Raw genomic sequence first — 15606 nt, forward strand, 5'->3', positions numbered from 1 at the left:
TCACTTATGTTTATCTATTTTGTCTCTTAAAGTCCTCATATGAGTGAAGTCATATGATTTTTGTCTTTCTCTGACTGACTAATTTCACTTAGCATAATACCCTCCAGTTCCATCCCCGTAGTTGCAAATGGCAAGATTTCATTTTTTTTGATTGCCAAGTAATACTCCATTGTATATATATATATATATATATATATATATACACACACACCACATCTTCTTTATTCGTTCATCCATCGATGGACACTTGGGCTCTTTCCATACTTTGGCTACTGTTGATAGAGCTGCTGTAAACATGGATGGGGGTGCATGTGTCCCTTCAAAACAGCATACCTGTATCCCTTGGATAAATGTCTAGTCATGCAATTGCTGGGTCGTAGGATAGTTCTATTTTTAGTTTTTCGAGGAACCTCCATGCTGTTTTCCAGAGTGGCTGCACCAGCTTGCATTCCCATCGAGCATCTTTTTCATGTGTCTGTTGGCTGTCTGTATGTCTCCTATGAAAAATTTCTATTTATGTCTTCTGCCTATTTTTTAATTGGATTATTCATTTTGGGGGTGCTGCATTTTATAAGTTCTTTATAGATTTTGGATACTAACCCTTTATCAGATCAGTCATTTGCAAATATTTCCTCCCATTCTGTAGACTGCCTTTTAGTTTTGCTAATTGCTTCCTTCGCAGTGCAAAAACTTTTATTTTGATGAAGTCTCAATAGTTTATTTTTGTTTTTGTTTCCCTTGCCTCAGGAGACATATCTAGAAAGAAATTGTTATGACCAATGTCAAAGAAGTTACTGCCTGTGTTCTCTTCTAGAATTTTTATGGTTTCAGGTTTCACATTTAGGTGTAAAAACCCTTTTGAATTTATTTTTTGTGTATGGTGTAAGAAAGTGGTCCAGTTTCATTCTTTTGCATGTTGCTATCCAGTTTTCCCAGCACCATTTGTTGAAGAGACATCTTTTTTTCCCTTTGGATATTCTTTCCTGCTTTGTCAACCATTAATTGACCATATACATGTAGGTTCATTTCTGGATTTTTTATTCTGTTCCATTGATTCATGTGTCTATTTCTGTGCCAGTACCATACTGTTTTGATTACTATAGCTTTGTAATATAACTTGAAGTCCAGAATTGTGATGCCTCCAGCTTTGTTTTTCTTTTTCAAGGTTGCTTTGACTATTGCGGGTCTTTTGTGGTTCCATAGAAATTTCAGGTTTGTTTGTTTTAGCTCTATGAAAAATGCTGTTGGTATTTTGATAGGGATTACATTAAATGTATTGATCGCTTTGGATAGTATAAGCATTTTAACAATATTTGTTCTTCCAATCCTTGAGCCTAGGATGTCTTTCCATTTGTTTGTGTCCTCTTCAATTTGTTTCACCAGTGTTTATAGTTTTCAGAATACAGGTCTTTCACCTCTTTGGTTAGATTTATTTCTAGGTACCTAACTGGTTTTGGGGCAATTATAAATGGGATTGATTCCTTAACTTCTCTTTCTGTTGCTTCATTATTGGTGTATAGAAATGCAACAGATTTCTGTACATTGATTTTGTATCCTGTGACTTTGCTGAATTCATTTATCAATTCTAGCAATTTTTTGGTGGAGTCTTTCAGGTTTTCTATATAGAGTATCATGTGATCTGCAAATAGTGAAAGTTTTACTTCTTCCTTACCAGTTTTATTTCCTTTTGTTGTCCGATTCCTTCCAGTACTATGTTGAATAAAAGTGGCAAAAGTTCACATGCCTGTGTTATTCCTGAGCATAAAGGAAAAGCTCTCAGTTTTTCCTCATTTAGGATGATATTAGCTGTGGGTTTTTCATATATGGCCTTTATTATGTTGAGGTATGTTCCCTCTAAACCTACTTTGTTGAGGGTTTTTATTAAGAATGGATGTTGTACTTTGTTAAATGCTTTTTCCATCTATTGAAATGATCATATGATTCTTATCCTTTCTTTTATTAATGTGATGTATCACGTTGTTTGATTTGCGAATATTGAATGTAGGCCCTGTTTTTTTCAATTATCTTTTCTACTGAAAAGTGTACTTGACCTTTAGACCTACAGAGTTCCTTCTTCAATTTCCTCAATGCCTAGAGCAGCACAACTACCTGTATCATTAATTTGGCATTGTGCCCATAGCAAATCTCTGGTTAGCCTCTCTCTACTATGAAGACTTCCCAGCTTCTAAATTTAACAGCACACAGTGATTTTCATTCTCCCCAGATCTTCACTTCTTGTTTCCTTTTTAACTCCTCCTGACTATACTGTTAGAATGTTTGAGTCTCCACACTTAAATTCACTTTTTTCTTTCTCTTTGAATTCAGTTTTTATTAGAAGCTCTCCAAATAAAATCCTCTTTTCTTTAACTCTAGCCTAGGTGGGAAGAACTTGTTGCAGTTTTAGGAATCTCTGTTTTTTAGTATCTCAAACATTAATCAGCTCATTAAACAAATTATTATGTTGTCTTAGAAAGCACCCACTGTCATCCATCAAAGAAAAATTAAAACACACACACACACACACACACACACAATATTCTACTTTGTCTTAACCCACAATTAGTTTTTAGAGAAAAGATTAATTCTATGAGTTTGTTCATATGTCTGTATTTCAGTAATATCTACTTCTAAAAGGAGCATGTGCACATAATTTAGAGAGCACAATAGTTCATGCCAGGCCAGAGGAAAACCTAAGTACTTTAGGAATAAATGGTTAGGAATCATTTTAATCCAGCAAATTAAAATGGCTTCTTTGTAGGCAAGAAGTGGTTTCTGTTCTGTCTGATAAATAGCTACAAAGACTGCCCAAAAATATAACTGGGAACAGATAAAATAAACATGCTCATCACAAAGAAACTCAAATTGGAAAACAAGCATGAAACATAGATGCTAAATACAAAGGTACCAACCAAACTGTTTTTCTTACCAGTATTTCCCAATCACTGTTGCACTAATGTTCAGTTTGACTTTTTAAAGTTCTGTTTGGGGATGAAAAAAGTTTCCATGCAGGTGAGATCACATTTAATTTTTTTTTTTTAAGTAATCTCTAGGCCAAATGTGGGGCTCAAACTCACAACCCTGAGATCAAGAGTTGCATGCTCTACTGACTGAGCCAGCCAGGTATCCCAGGTGACATCACATTTAAATGATCTCCCCAGGAGTTCCAAATTCCTTTGTTATGACTCTGATTATTAGAAATTTACAGCTAGAAATCACATTCTATTGGTGCAGGATTATGAGATGAAGCTGTCTTTCTCTGATACTGATGATAAAGATAATGGAACAATAAAAGCTATCATTTATTAACTGCTTATTATCTGCCAGGAGGTGCTAAGTGTTTTACGTATTTTTATCTTTAAAGTAAATGAGTGCGTGAAAAGCAAGGCTTTGTACCCAGGAGAAAGATTATGTAAATATAGAAGTATCTATTATAAACAAACACTATCCTTTTCTTTCTCCTATTTCCCAGAGGTTTTTTTGGTTGTTGTTATGGTGGTAGTAGTTGTTTTTCTTCCTCAGTGTATTAATACTAATGGTGAATTTGGAGTTTAATGGAATTTCCACTTCCTATTGTGATGAAGTATAAATACATTAGGGAAGTTGGAGGGCAATTGCTATTATAGGTTAATATAAAAGCTTCAACAATTAAGCTCAATTCTTTGTATCTGACTTCTGGGTACACAGGCCCATAAAGTTATTGATACCTGAAAAGGGTCCAGATTAAATATTTATAATCCTAAATTGTTCATTTTAGAAAAATATGTCTTAATTATTTCAAAAGGCATTATTAATATAGGCCAGTTTATCAAACATGTAAATAACTACAGCAGTCTATTCTTTTTTTTTTTTGAGATTTTATTTTTTAAAGTAAACTCCATACCCAATGTGGAACTCAAACTTACAATACCAATATCAAGAGTCACATGCTTAGGGCACCTGGGTGGCTCAGTTGGTTGAGACTGTGATCTCAGGTCGTGATCTTGCGGTTTGTGAGTTTGAGCCCCAAATTCAGCTCATTACTATCAGCGCAGAACGTGCTTCAGATCCTCTCTCCTCTTCTCTCTCTGCCCCTCTCCCACTCATGCTCACTCTTGCTCTCTCTCTCTCTCTCTCTCAAAAATAAATAAAACATTAAAAAACAAAAAAGAGTCACCCGCTCTGCCAACTGAGCCAGCCAGGTGCCCCTACAGCAATCTTTTATTTCACTGATATTGATATTAATGAGCCTTGATCTTAGTCCCCCTATAATGATAATTGATGCAAACAGAGTAACCACTTACTTCAATATGATAGAAGGCATTGGGATTTCAAAAAACTGTTCTCGAATGGGCACAAAGGGCAAGAGACCAGTGAAGAACAGGCCAAGAATGAGCAGAACACGTTGTAGACTGAAGAGTATAGGAATATCTGAATTCTAAAAGACACAAACAATATGTTACTTTACAACTGCTCAATAAAGAAGATTATTTCACATCCTCAAAATTTCCAAGACTGTATCTGGACACTTGTTAAAAGTACTCCCTGAGTTATCAATATCCATCTCTAAACACACCACATTTAAAAATAGTTAGTCCTTGACAAATGGGTTAGATCTATCTTGGAGCCCTATACCATCAACTGATGATATTAAAGTTTCTCTATTCCCTAATGTCTGCGTTTGCAACACCACTTCTGTCTGTTGGTGACAGTACTTATTATTAGAGATTAAACACACTGAATCTAACAGAACAAGATAAAGAAATGAAAATATGAAACATTCAGTAACCTTACTGCCAGTTAAAAAATATGTAACTGAAGATCAACATATATTCATATATATCTATATATAGATATATATGTATTCTTACCTATAGATATAGTTATACATTATTTAAGTAAGATATGACATTGATATGAATATCTATAGATAAAATATATTAGCACTGTTGCAAACATGTCATCTTTCAGTTACATTATGGATCAAATATAGATAAGATTTTGTAAGCTAGTCCAAGAATCAAGCCATCATTTTAGGTTTCTACTGGAAAATATGTTCAAGATCTCAAAACTCTTAGAATGTAAGCTTCATATAGATATGCACTCTTTTTATCTTGCAAAACTGAAACTCTATGCCTAGCATACAATTCCCCGTATCCTCCTCTCCCTAGCCCCTCCTATATTTGTCTTTAAAACATAGAAATTATGGTAGAGTTGATTTTTTCTATACAAAAATAATATATTGAAAAAGTTATGCAAAAAAGTAATTTATTTTATTATTTTATTTTATTTTTTAGCAGGCTATACACCAGCACAGAGCTCAATGTGGTACTTGAACTCACGACCCTGAGATCAAGACCTGAACTGAGATCAAGTTGGATACTTAACCTACTGAGCCACCCAAGTGCCCCACAAGTAATTTATTTTACATATTAGCTTTAAATTACTCACTTCTTTATTTAAAAAAAAAAAAGAGAATAAAAGAGAATAAATAAGTTTGAGCATTTCTTCTCTCTCTGTTCATATGTCTCTCTGTAATATTTTAGGCTTATTTATATACAGGTGTTTCAGCTGTAACACAGTGTACAAGTCCCTGAAAAACTTGATTTCTGCAAATTCATGCACTGAAAATAACAGAGCTTATGGGAAAAATAGGGCTAGGAGCTGACCCTCAAAACTTACACAACTTTGGACCCAGAGAACTAAAAAAAATAACTGGTATTTCTGGGAGCCATGCAAGGCTGCTGGTGGTGGGAGAGGGTGAGGTTTGGTATGCTGGCACACCACTGACATAACAGCTGGTGCCACTCTGTATATTCTAAATTAGAATATCTGGAGATCTTGCCATTTGCGACAACATGGATGGACTGAGAGGGTATTACACGAAGTGAAATAAGTTAGACAGAGAAAGACAAATACCGTATGATTTCCCTTACATGTGGAATCTAAAAAACAAAATGAATAAACAAACAAAAAGCAGAAACAGACCCATAAATACAGACAACAAACTGGTGGTTGCCAGAGGGGAGGAGAGTGGGAGAAATGTGTGAAGAGAAGTAAGAGATACAGGCTTCCAGCTATGGAATGAACAGCTCATGGGGATAAAAGGTACAGCATAGGGAGTGGAGTCAGTGGTATTGTAATAGTGTTATATGGTTGACAGATGGTGGCTACACTTGTGGTGAGCACAGCATAAAGTACTGATTTGTCCAGTCACTGTGTTGTACGCCTGAAACTAATATAACATTATGTCAACTATATTTGAACAAAATAAATAGAATTTAGGGAATGGGACCTAAGTATTAGTATCTTTATTTAGGATTTAGGATTCCAACATCCAGCCAACTTTAAGAACCACTGCATTAAGTGGGGCACCTGGGTGGCTCAGTTGGGTAAGCATCTGACTTCAGCTCAGGTCATGACCTCACGGTTCGTGAGTTCCAGTACACTTGGGTGAACTGGTGCCCTGCATCGGGTAAACACGAGCCCCGCCTTGGGTAAGTTCCACTTTCTCTCTCTCTCTTTCTGCCCCTCGTGGGATTCTCTTTCTCCCTCTCTCTCAACACCCTCGTTCACTTATGCCCTTTCTCTCTCAAAAAAGAAAAAAAAAATTCTCTCTCTCTCTCTACCCCTCTCCCCTCCCCACGCGCTCCCTCTCTCTCTCAAAAAACAAAACAAAACAAACAAACAAAAGAACCACTGCATCAAGTTAGAATGAATTAAAAACCATTAAGTGGAGGGGGGCCTGGGTGGCTCAGTCGGTTAAGCGGCCGACTTCAGCTCAGGTCATGATCTCGCGGTTTGTGAGTTCAAGCCCCGCGTCGGGCCCAGTGCTGACAGCTCAGAGCCTGGAGCCTGTTTCAGAATCTGTGTCTCCCTCTCTCTGACCCTCCCCCGTTCATGCTCTGTCTCTCTCTGTCTCAAAAATAAATAAACGTTTAAAAAAAAATCTTTTTTTAAATAAAAAAATAAAAAAAAATAAAAGCCATTAAGTGGAAATAAGCTCTACATGTTTTCCTCTTACCACGGTGTGCTGCTTTTTTTTTTTTATTTTTATATTTTTAGTTGCTAGCATTTGGGAATTAAAGGACTAATGTAAAATTCTTATAAATCGTATTTTAAGAATTGTAAAAGAGGGGTGCCTGGGTAGCTTAGTCGGTCAAGCTTCCGACTTGGGCTCAGGTCATGGTCTCATGGCTTGTGAGTTCGAGCCCCACATTGGGCTCTGTGCTGACAGCTCAGAGCCTGGAGCCTGCTTTGGATTCTGTGTCTCCCTCTCTCTTTGCCCCTCCCCCGCTCACACTCTGTCTCTCTCTCTCTCTTTCTCAAAAATAAATAAACATTAATTAAAAAAAAAAGAATTGTAAAAGATGTATGACTTAATTATATGGTATGTTCATGATATGAATGACAAATATTTTGAGACATGTTTACTATGATGTCTGAAAATGACTGCTGGAAGTTTGGAGTTTTTAAATTCTAAAATGACAGAAAGCCAGAGGCTTCTAAAAAAAATTGGTGAATCAAAGGAAAAGTTCTATAATTCTGGGTCAAAAGTGGACTTTTTATTTCGAAATAATAGATTCACAGGAAGTTGAGTCTCATGTGCCCTTAGCCCAGCTTCCTCAAATGGTAACATTTGACATAACTGTAGTATAATATCACTATACTGGTATATCATTTAGACCATAGACCTTATGCAGTTTTCACCTTTTTTAAAATCTCCATTCACTTGTGCATGTGTTTGGTTTAGTGCAGTTTTAACAATGTACTGATTCGTGTAACCACCACCACAGTCAAAAGCCAGAGCAGCTCCATCACAAATGAGAATTCCCTCCTGCTACCCCTCTGTATTTGCCCCCAGTCCCTGTCCCCTGACAGCCATTTACCTGCTCTGTGTGTATAGTTTTGAGAATGTTACATAAATGGAATCATACAGTATGCAACCTTTTTGTTTTGGTTTGGCTTTTGTTTCTTTAGGTTTTTATTTTAATTTTAATTCCAGACAGTTAACATACAGTGTTATATATGTGAGTTTCAGGTGTGCAATGTAGGTGATTCCAGTATGTAACCTTTTGAGGTTCATTTTTTCCAAGTGAAATGACATCAAGGATGAGGGCAGCCCAGGTTGTTGCATGTATCAGTAGTTCCTTTCCCTTTATGGCTGAATAGTATTACATCATGTTTAGCCATCTACCCACTGAAGGTCATTTTGGTTGGTTTCTAGTACTTTGCTATTATAAATAAAGCTGCTATAAACATTCATAGACAGGTTTTTTGTGCATAAGTTTTCACTTTTCTGAGATAAACGTCCAAGAGTGAGATTGCTGGTTAATATGGTAAGTGTATGTTTAGTTTGGGTACATTATCCAACTAATTAAGAGAGTGGTTGTCGTATTTTACATTCCCACTAACAATGTAGGAGAGATCCAGCTTCTCCAAATCTTCTTCAACATTTGCTGTTATCACTATTTTTTATTTTAAGAATTTTTAAAAATTTTTATTTATTTATTTTGAGAGAGAGAGAGAGCACACATGAGCAGGGAAGGCGCAGAGAGACAGGGAAAGAGAGAATCCCAGACAGGTTCTGTGCTGTCAGAGCTTAATCTCATGAACTGTGAAATCATGACCCGAGCCAAAACCAAGAGTCAGAGACTTAACCAACTGAGCCATTCAGGCGCTCCTATTTTTTATTTAAAAAATTTTTGAGTGGCTCAGTCAGTTAAGCCTCTGACTCCTGGTTTCAGTTCATGATCTTGCAGTTCATGGGATCAAGCCCCACATCAGGCTCTGCACTGACAGCACCTCCCCTACTTGCTCTTTGTCTCAAATAAGTAAGTAAATAAATAAATAAAAATGTAAAACTTCAATAATACATTCACTTTTAATGACATGTGAAAATACCATTAGACAATGATGAATTATGGAAAAATATTAGTCCTAAATTCTCAGGAATCTGAAGCCATTTGTCCCAATGACTACTTTGTTTTCTTCTTTTGTACACAAGCTACCTTGGGATCTCAGAGAACCTGTGGCACATAAATAAAACTTACTTGCCTTAATGAGGCCTTCAACTGTACTTTTAATTGTAGTGGTGACAATTCTGGATCTATGTTTTTACCTTTTTTGTGAGGAAGGAGGGCCCTCCCCAAAGAAAACTTTGTATTTTAAATTGCTACTTATGTCACAATATTTCTTCTGCACTATCACTTGTATTTTGAAAGAGAGTCTTCAATGCTTAAGGTTTTTTAACATTTTGAATTTCATATTCTCCTAGTTATACTTGCTATAGTATATAACTATATAAGCTATACTTATAGAAGCTATAGTACAGAGCTAAACTTGCTTATAGAGGCTTAGCAACCATGTCAAGATATATCAAATTAACTTTTTATAGATATATTTTCTTTAAACAGAAAGATCTCAGTAGGTGGATGGCCCTACTTTTATATACCACCTGATAATTATGATGCTGGATTAATTTGATTAATTCTGTTTGGGAGGCAGGGAACAGAGAAGCTTGAGCTATAGAGTTGAATGACTAAATACTTTCCTCAATTCAAAATTACACAGAAAATTTCAATAACCGAACCAAAAAAACAGACATTAAAAGATAGGAATCATATTTTGTTTCATAATGTACATAATAAAATGTTGGCAAACAACTAATATTAGCATGTGAAAATAAATTCTGTGAGCCAGCCCAAGTACATAGAACTTAAACTGTAAGGTCCATTATTTCTATTAAATCCATTATCTCTATTAGTAAACTTCTGGTTAGGTGCCTCTACCCAGTACCATCTGTCTTTGTATGAGGCTTTGAAATAAGGTAATTTAAAAAATTATTACTGTAAGACCATGTATAGATATACAACAACAGCAAGAGAGATCTTTCTGTATCATTTTTGAAGCTTACCTCTTTGTAGCACTTTTCTACAATTTCATAACTGGCATTGCCCCACACTGTTATGTGTTCTCGTCTGTACTGCTTCACCAACTCTGAAACCTACATGTGAAAATTCAAAAGTTGATGCATGTGCCTATTTGTAAATCCATTTACATTATTTCACTTTACAAATGGGTTACAACTCACTTTCTGCTAGTGAGTCATATAAACTTTTGGACGAATATATGAATCCAGATTATTTTATAAAATATAAGCAATTACTTACATTTTACCATTATATGATTTATCTAAGAGAGTACCACTATTTAGTCATTTGATATAAACTACCAACAAAGCAAGTTAAATCTGAAGAAGTTAATTGCCAGAACAATTCGTTCTCAGGAGCTCACTTTTATGCATGACTGAGACAAGACAACTCACTCTGAAAATAGGCTTTCCTACAGTAAAGTGATCTCTTCTACCAGGGCATTATTTAAAACAATACTGATCCCTAGAGTATCACATTTCCTTAAACAGTAGCAATCTATGAAGTCACTTACTCTAGCCTCATTTAGTTTGTGAAATACAATACAGTCAGAAGAGGCAATGCCTTAAGTACCTTCTTAATCAGCACATTGTTGTTGACTTTGATATCGATGTTAATGGGAGTATTAGGAAAGGCCTCAAAAACTTCCTTCAGTAATGGGATTCGGTTATCTTTTCCTTCACACTGGCATGCTGAGAAAGCAAGATTTTTAAAAGTATTTTTAAAAGATAACTTTCACTTTTTTTGATGATTAGGAAAAAAAGATAAAGTATTGTTTTCACAATAGTATGTATTCATAATAAGGCATTTACAAAATGATGAAAAGTATGAAGAAAGAAAAATCATCTAAAATCCAACAACTTAGATATAAGCATTGTGACCATTTTTATCCTATGCATAATTTTTTAAAGGTTTTATTTTTAAGTAATCTCTACACCCAACATGGGGCTTGAACTCACAACCCCAAGATCAAGAGTCACATGCTCTACTGACTGAACCAGCCAGGTGCCCCTTCTTTGCGTAATTTAATAAGAGTTATAATAGCATACCTACAGACCTTAATCTGATCTTTTACATAAGTAAAAAAATAAATGTTGCATGTCCATACACTATATTTAGAATTATGATTTAAAATTTTTTTCATTAAACTTTTTGAAATAACTATAGATTCACTTGAAGTTACAAGAAAAATAGAGATCTGTGCACCTTTTACCCAGGTCTCCCAATGATAACCTCTTGTAAAACTATACTACAATATCATAACCATGACATTGATAGTGTTAATCCACCAATCTTATTCTGTTATTTTGAGAGAGACAGAGAGGGTGCGAGCGGAGAAGGGGCAGAGAGAGACAGAGAGAATCCCAAGCAGGCTCTGTGCTGATAGCATGTGCGGCTCAATCTCAAGAAACTGAGAGATCACGACTCAAGCCGAAATCAAGAGTCGGGCACTTAACTGACTGCGCCACCCAGATGCTCCTTAATTATTTTTTTTAAGTTTTATTTATTTATTTTGAGAGAGAGATAGCATGAGCAAAGGAGGGGCAGAGAGACAGGGAGAAAGAATCCCAAGCAGGCTCCGCATTGTCAGCACACAGCTCAATGCGGGGCTCAAACCCACAAACCATGAGATCATGACCTGAGCTAAAATCAGGAGTCAGGGGTCGCCTGGGTGGCTCAGTTGGTTAAGCCTCCGACTTCGGCTCAGGTCACGATCTCGCGGTCCGTGAGTTCGAGCCCCGCGTCGGGCTCTGTGCTGACTGCTCAGAGCCTGGAGCCTGTTTCACTTTCTGTGTTCCCTCTCTCTCTGACCCTCCCCCATTCATGCTCTGTCTCTCTGTCTCAAAAATAAATAAACCTTAAAAAAAAAATTAAAAAAAATAAATAAATAAAAAAAATCAGGAGTCAGAAGCTCAACCGACTGAGCTACCCAGGCGTCCTGTCCCTTAATTATTTTAATTTAACCATTCCCCCAGAAAGGTAACAGAGTTTACCACTTCCAAAATATGGCAGTTTGGCATTAGGATTATTTTGAACGTAAGGCAACTGAGATGAAACAGGTATGAGAAAATCTCGGTCCTTTCCCATCTGCCTAGAAACAAGACTTAAATTTTTCCAAAACGTAATCACCAACAACCTTAGACCCTTATCAGCACCACAGGACTCCACAATACAAACTGTTGACTAGCCTTTATCTTTCCTTATTCACCTTTATATCCACCTTCCCACAATTTGCCACCCTAGAAACTCAAAATCCCTTTTGTCTTGTCATTTCTCTGAAAATGTATTGGATTTGTTTAAGATGCTATATAAACTCAAGTTCTAGCCACCTTTGAGTTACTCATCCCTGAGGTTCTCCATGACACACACATATTAATAAACTTCTGTCTTTCTCTTGTTAATCTCTCTTTTGTTACAGAGCCTTGCTGAGAACCTAGAGAGCAGAAGGGGAAAAAAATGTTTCCTTCCCTATACCCTGCTAGTGGACACTGAGGTTGTTTGGAAAGTTTTGCTAAGCTATCATCACTTAAATTTTCAGAGATTGAGAATATATATATATGTTCAGGCAAGGGAAATACATGCTAATTCAGTAATAAAGAATTGTATCAATACAGCTACTCAAAGAAAATTGAGTCACAACAAAAATAAGAAGAGGATTTTTTAAATCATTTTTTACATTTCCTGAGGGTTATTTTCTTAATTTTTTCCTTAATCTCTTTTGCCTTGAATCGTTTACATAATATACTATACATGCTATATAAGTAATTTTTAAGTTTATTTATTTTTGAGAGAGACAGACAGCACGCAAGAGGGGGAGGGGCAGAGAGAGATGGGGTAGGGGATTAGGGAGAGAGAATCCCAGGCAGGCTCTGCACTGTCAGTGTGGAGCCCAGTGCATGAAATCATGACCTGAGCTGAAGTCAGACGCCCCTTTGCTATGCAAGTCTTATAAAATTTCCCCTTCCCTCTGAAACTGCAATTCCACTACCATGTAAATAACAAAATGGTAAAAGAGCTTCTATTTCATCTTTATTGTTCAAAGAAGTATATCAACAAAGTAAATTAAATCTATGCCAAAAAGTGAAAAAAATTATCCATAATAAAGGCTCATATGAAAAGGCAGCATGTAAATGAGGAAAAAAAGGAAAATGTGTTACTGTTTTGTCTGTTCTGTATTCCATTCTTTTTGTCTTTTTACTACTCCTTGTAATTCAGATGGTGGGACTCTGGGTCATACTAACTAGCCTCTCAATCATTTGGCTCTGCCTCCTTGGCCACAAAGAGAGCACATGAACTTTAAGCATAACAATATGAACACGGGGAGAGGTCTCCTGAAATCCTCAGCTGGATGGATCATGTGCTTTTGATGTTGTCAGAGTCCATCCTCATGTGTAGAAGGTGTGCCTTAAGGGGGGCCTGGGATGAGCACTGGGTGTTATACATAGGGGATGAATCACTGGAATCTACTCCTGATTGCACTATATACTAACTATCTTGGATATAAAGTCAAATAAATAAATAAATAAATAAATAAATAAATAAATAAATAAAATAGTCACGTGATTAACTGTCTATTGTAACAGTGCAAATATAGAGCATTTCTATTGCTACATTCCATTTAAACAGTACTGTTTTTTAGTTAAGTAAAATTTTTCATAGCTTGTTAAGGGTGAAAAAATTAATTTAGCAGTCAAAAGAATTGCCATGGGCATTAGCTATTCACATGAAGGTAAGGTTGCAAGGATCAACTTAGAAGTCAAACAGACAAAACTAACTTTGGAACATTATACAATAAGAATAATATTGCATCTAATAGTGGGAGAAACAAGGAAATTAGGGGAGCCTGGGTGGTATAGTCAGTTAAGTGTCTGACTCTTGATTTCGGCTCAAGTCATTATCTCACAGTTTGTGGGTTCCAGCCCCACAATGGGCTCTGTGCTGACAGTGCAGAGTCTGCTTCGGATTCCTTCTCTCTCCCCTCTCTCTTTGCCCCTACCCCACTTGCTCTCTTTCTCTCAAAATAAATAAATAAACTTAAAAAAAAAAAGAAAGAAACAAGGGGATTTAAGTTACATTAATAACTAAAAAAGGGGGGGGGGCACCTGGGTGGCTCAGTCAGTTAAGCATCTGACTTTGGTTCAGGTCATGATCTCATGGTCTGTGAGTTCAAGCCCCATGTTGGGCTCTGTGCTGACAGCTCAGAGCCTGGAGCCTGCTTTGGATTCTGTGTCTCCCTCTCTCTCTGACCCTGCCCTATTCATGCTCTGTCTCTCTCTGTCTCAAAAATAAACATTAAAAAAAAATTTTTTTAAACTAAAAAAAAAACGAAGTATGTTAAAGTGATGTGAAAATATTTAAATTAATGCTTCAGCTAACACAGAATATAGAAAATGAGTTGGGGAAAGAAGTTTGTCCCCAGTATTGTTCTGGGCAGAAGATAACCACCTAGGAAATACTACAAAAAGGGAAAGAGGAAAACTAGAGTGACAGGCAAGGAGTAAGCGATAAGATGTGCTGGGTGATGGGATGAGTGAAGTAGCCTCTTATAAGCATGCAAGAACTTTTAAAGTGATCATTCTGACCAACCTAGACTATCCAGAATGTGTATTTTCCATGAAAAAAAATCCACTTTCAAGTTAGCAGGATAGATAAGAACAAACCCTTTGGTTAACACATTTTTATATTCTTTCTTTACATTTATTTTTTAATGTAGCCTGTGGTAGACCAAAGCACCTTTACCATCTCTGGTAAAATCGTGAATCACAAAGAAAGCAAGAGGCCTAAAATCTGTATTCCTCTGAGAGTTGACAGTCTCTCTCTCCCTCTCTCTCTCTCTCTCTCTCTCTCTCTCTCTCTCTCTAATATTTAAAGAAAAGTAAGCCAGAATTCTGAGGAGGGGAATAGGACGCACACGCACACACACAAAGGAACAACTATCTACCTAATCTGAATCAAGTACTGTATATTAGCCTAAATGCAGTAAATTTCGCATGTAAGGCATTCTTAATTGTAATATGAACTGAATGTAATATGAATGAAAATTACCCTTTTTAGCTGTCTGAAACTTGAATGTACATGGCATTGCTATTAATAAGGCATTAGAAAAGACTTTTAGGGCACCTGGGTGGCTCAGTCAGTTAAGCATCTGACTCTTGATTTCAGCACAGGTCATGACCTCCCCATTTGTAAGTTTGAGCCCCACATCTGGCTCTGTGCTGACAGCACCGGAGCCTGCTTGGGATTCTCTTTCTCCCTCTCTCTGCCCCTCCCGTGCTCATTCTCTCTCTTAAAATAAATAAATAAACATTAAAAAAGAGAGAGAGAGAGAGATACTCTTTAGGAATGCCTGGGTGGCTCAGTTGGTTGAGTGTCTGACTTTGGCTCAGGTCATTATCTTGTACTTCAAGAGTTCAAGCCCTGTGTGGTGCTCTGTGATGACAGCTCAAAGCCTGGAGCCTGTTTCAGTTTCTGTATCTCCCTCTCTCTCTGCACGCTTGTGCTTTATCAGTCTGTCTCTCTCTCTCTCAAAAAAATAAAATAAAAAAAATAAATAAATATTTTTTAAAACTAAGAAAAAAAAAAAGATTTTTTTAGATGGTGAGGCCAGACAGTACAGCTGAACACTGACCTGGTTAGATGAAGGCCTAGTTTCAAGTCCTAGCGCTGTCATTTATTTGTTGTATGCCTGCCCTTAATC

The 15606-nt window shown here is 36.6% G+C and overlaps 1 protein-coding gene across 5 annotated transcripts in view; it reads right to left on the reverse strand.

Moving 5' to 3' along the window:
- The window catches only part of GDPD1 (glycerophosphodiester phosphodiesterase domain containing 1), a 49694-nt gene that overhangs the window by 4987 nt on the left and 29101 nt on the right, over window positions 1–15606 (reverse strand). For all 5 annotated transcript variants that reach the window (XR_008294085.1, XR_008294086.1, XM_053211920.1 and 2 more), the window contains 3 exons: window positions 10482–10600; window positions 9893–9982; window positions 4281–4414 (listed from right to left, as the gene is read on the reverse strand). Coding sequence is in view for 3 of the 5 variants with exons in the window: in XM_053211920.1 (XP_053067895.1) it covers window positions 4281–4414; window positions 9893–9982; window positions 10482–10600 (343 nt within the window). In the remaining 2 variants the exon portion in view is untranslated. The remainder of the gene's footprint in view (window positions 1–4280; window positions 4415–9892; window positions 9983–10481; window positions 10601–15606) is intronic.

Source organism: Acinonyx jubatus, chromosome E1 (genome assembly GCF_027475565.1).
Source record: "Acinonyx jubatus isolate Ajub_Pintada_27869175 chromosome E1, VMU_Ajub_asm_v1.0, whole genome shotgun sequence".
NCBI lineage: Eukaryota > Metazoa > Chordata > Mammalia > Carnivora > Felidae > Acinonyx > Acinonyx jubatus.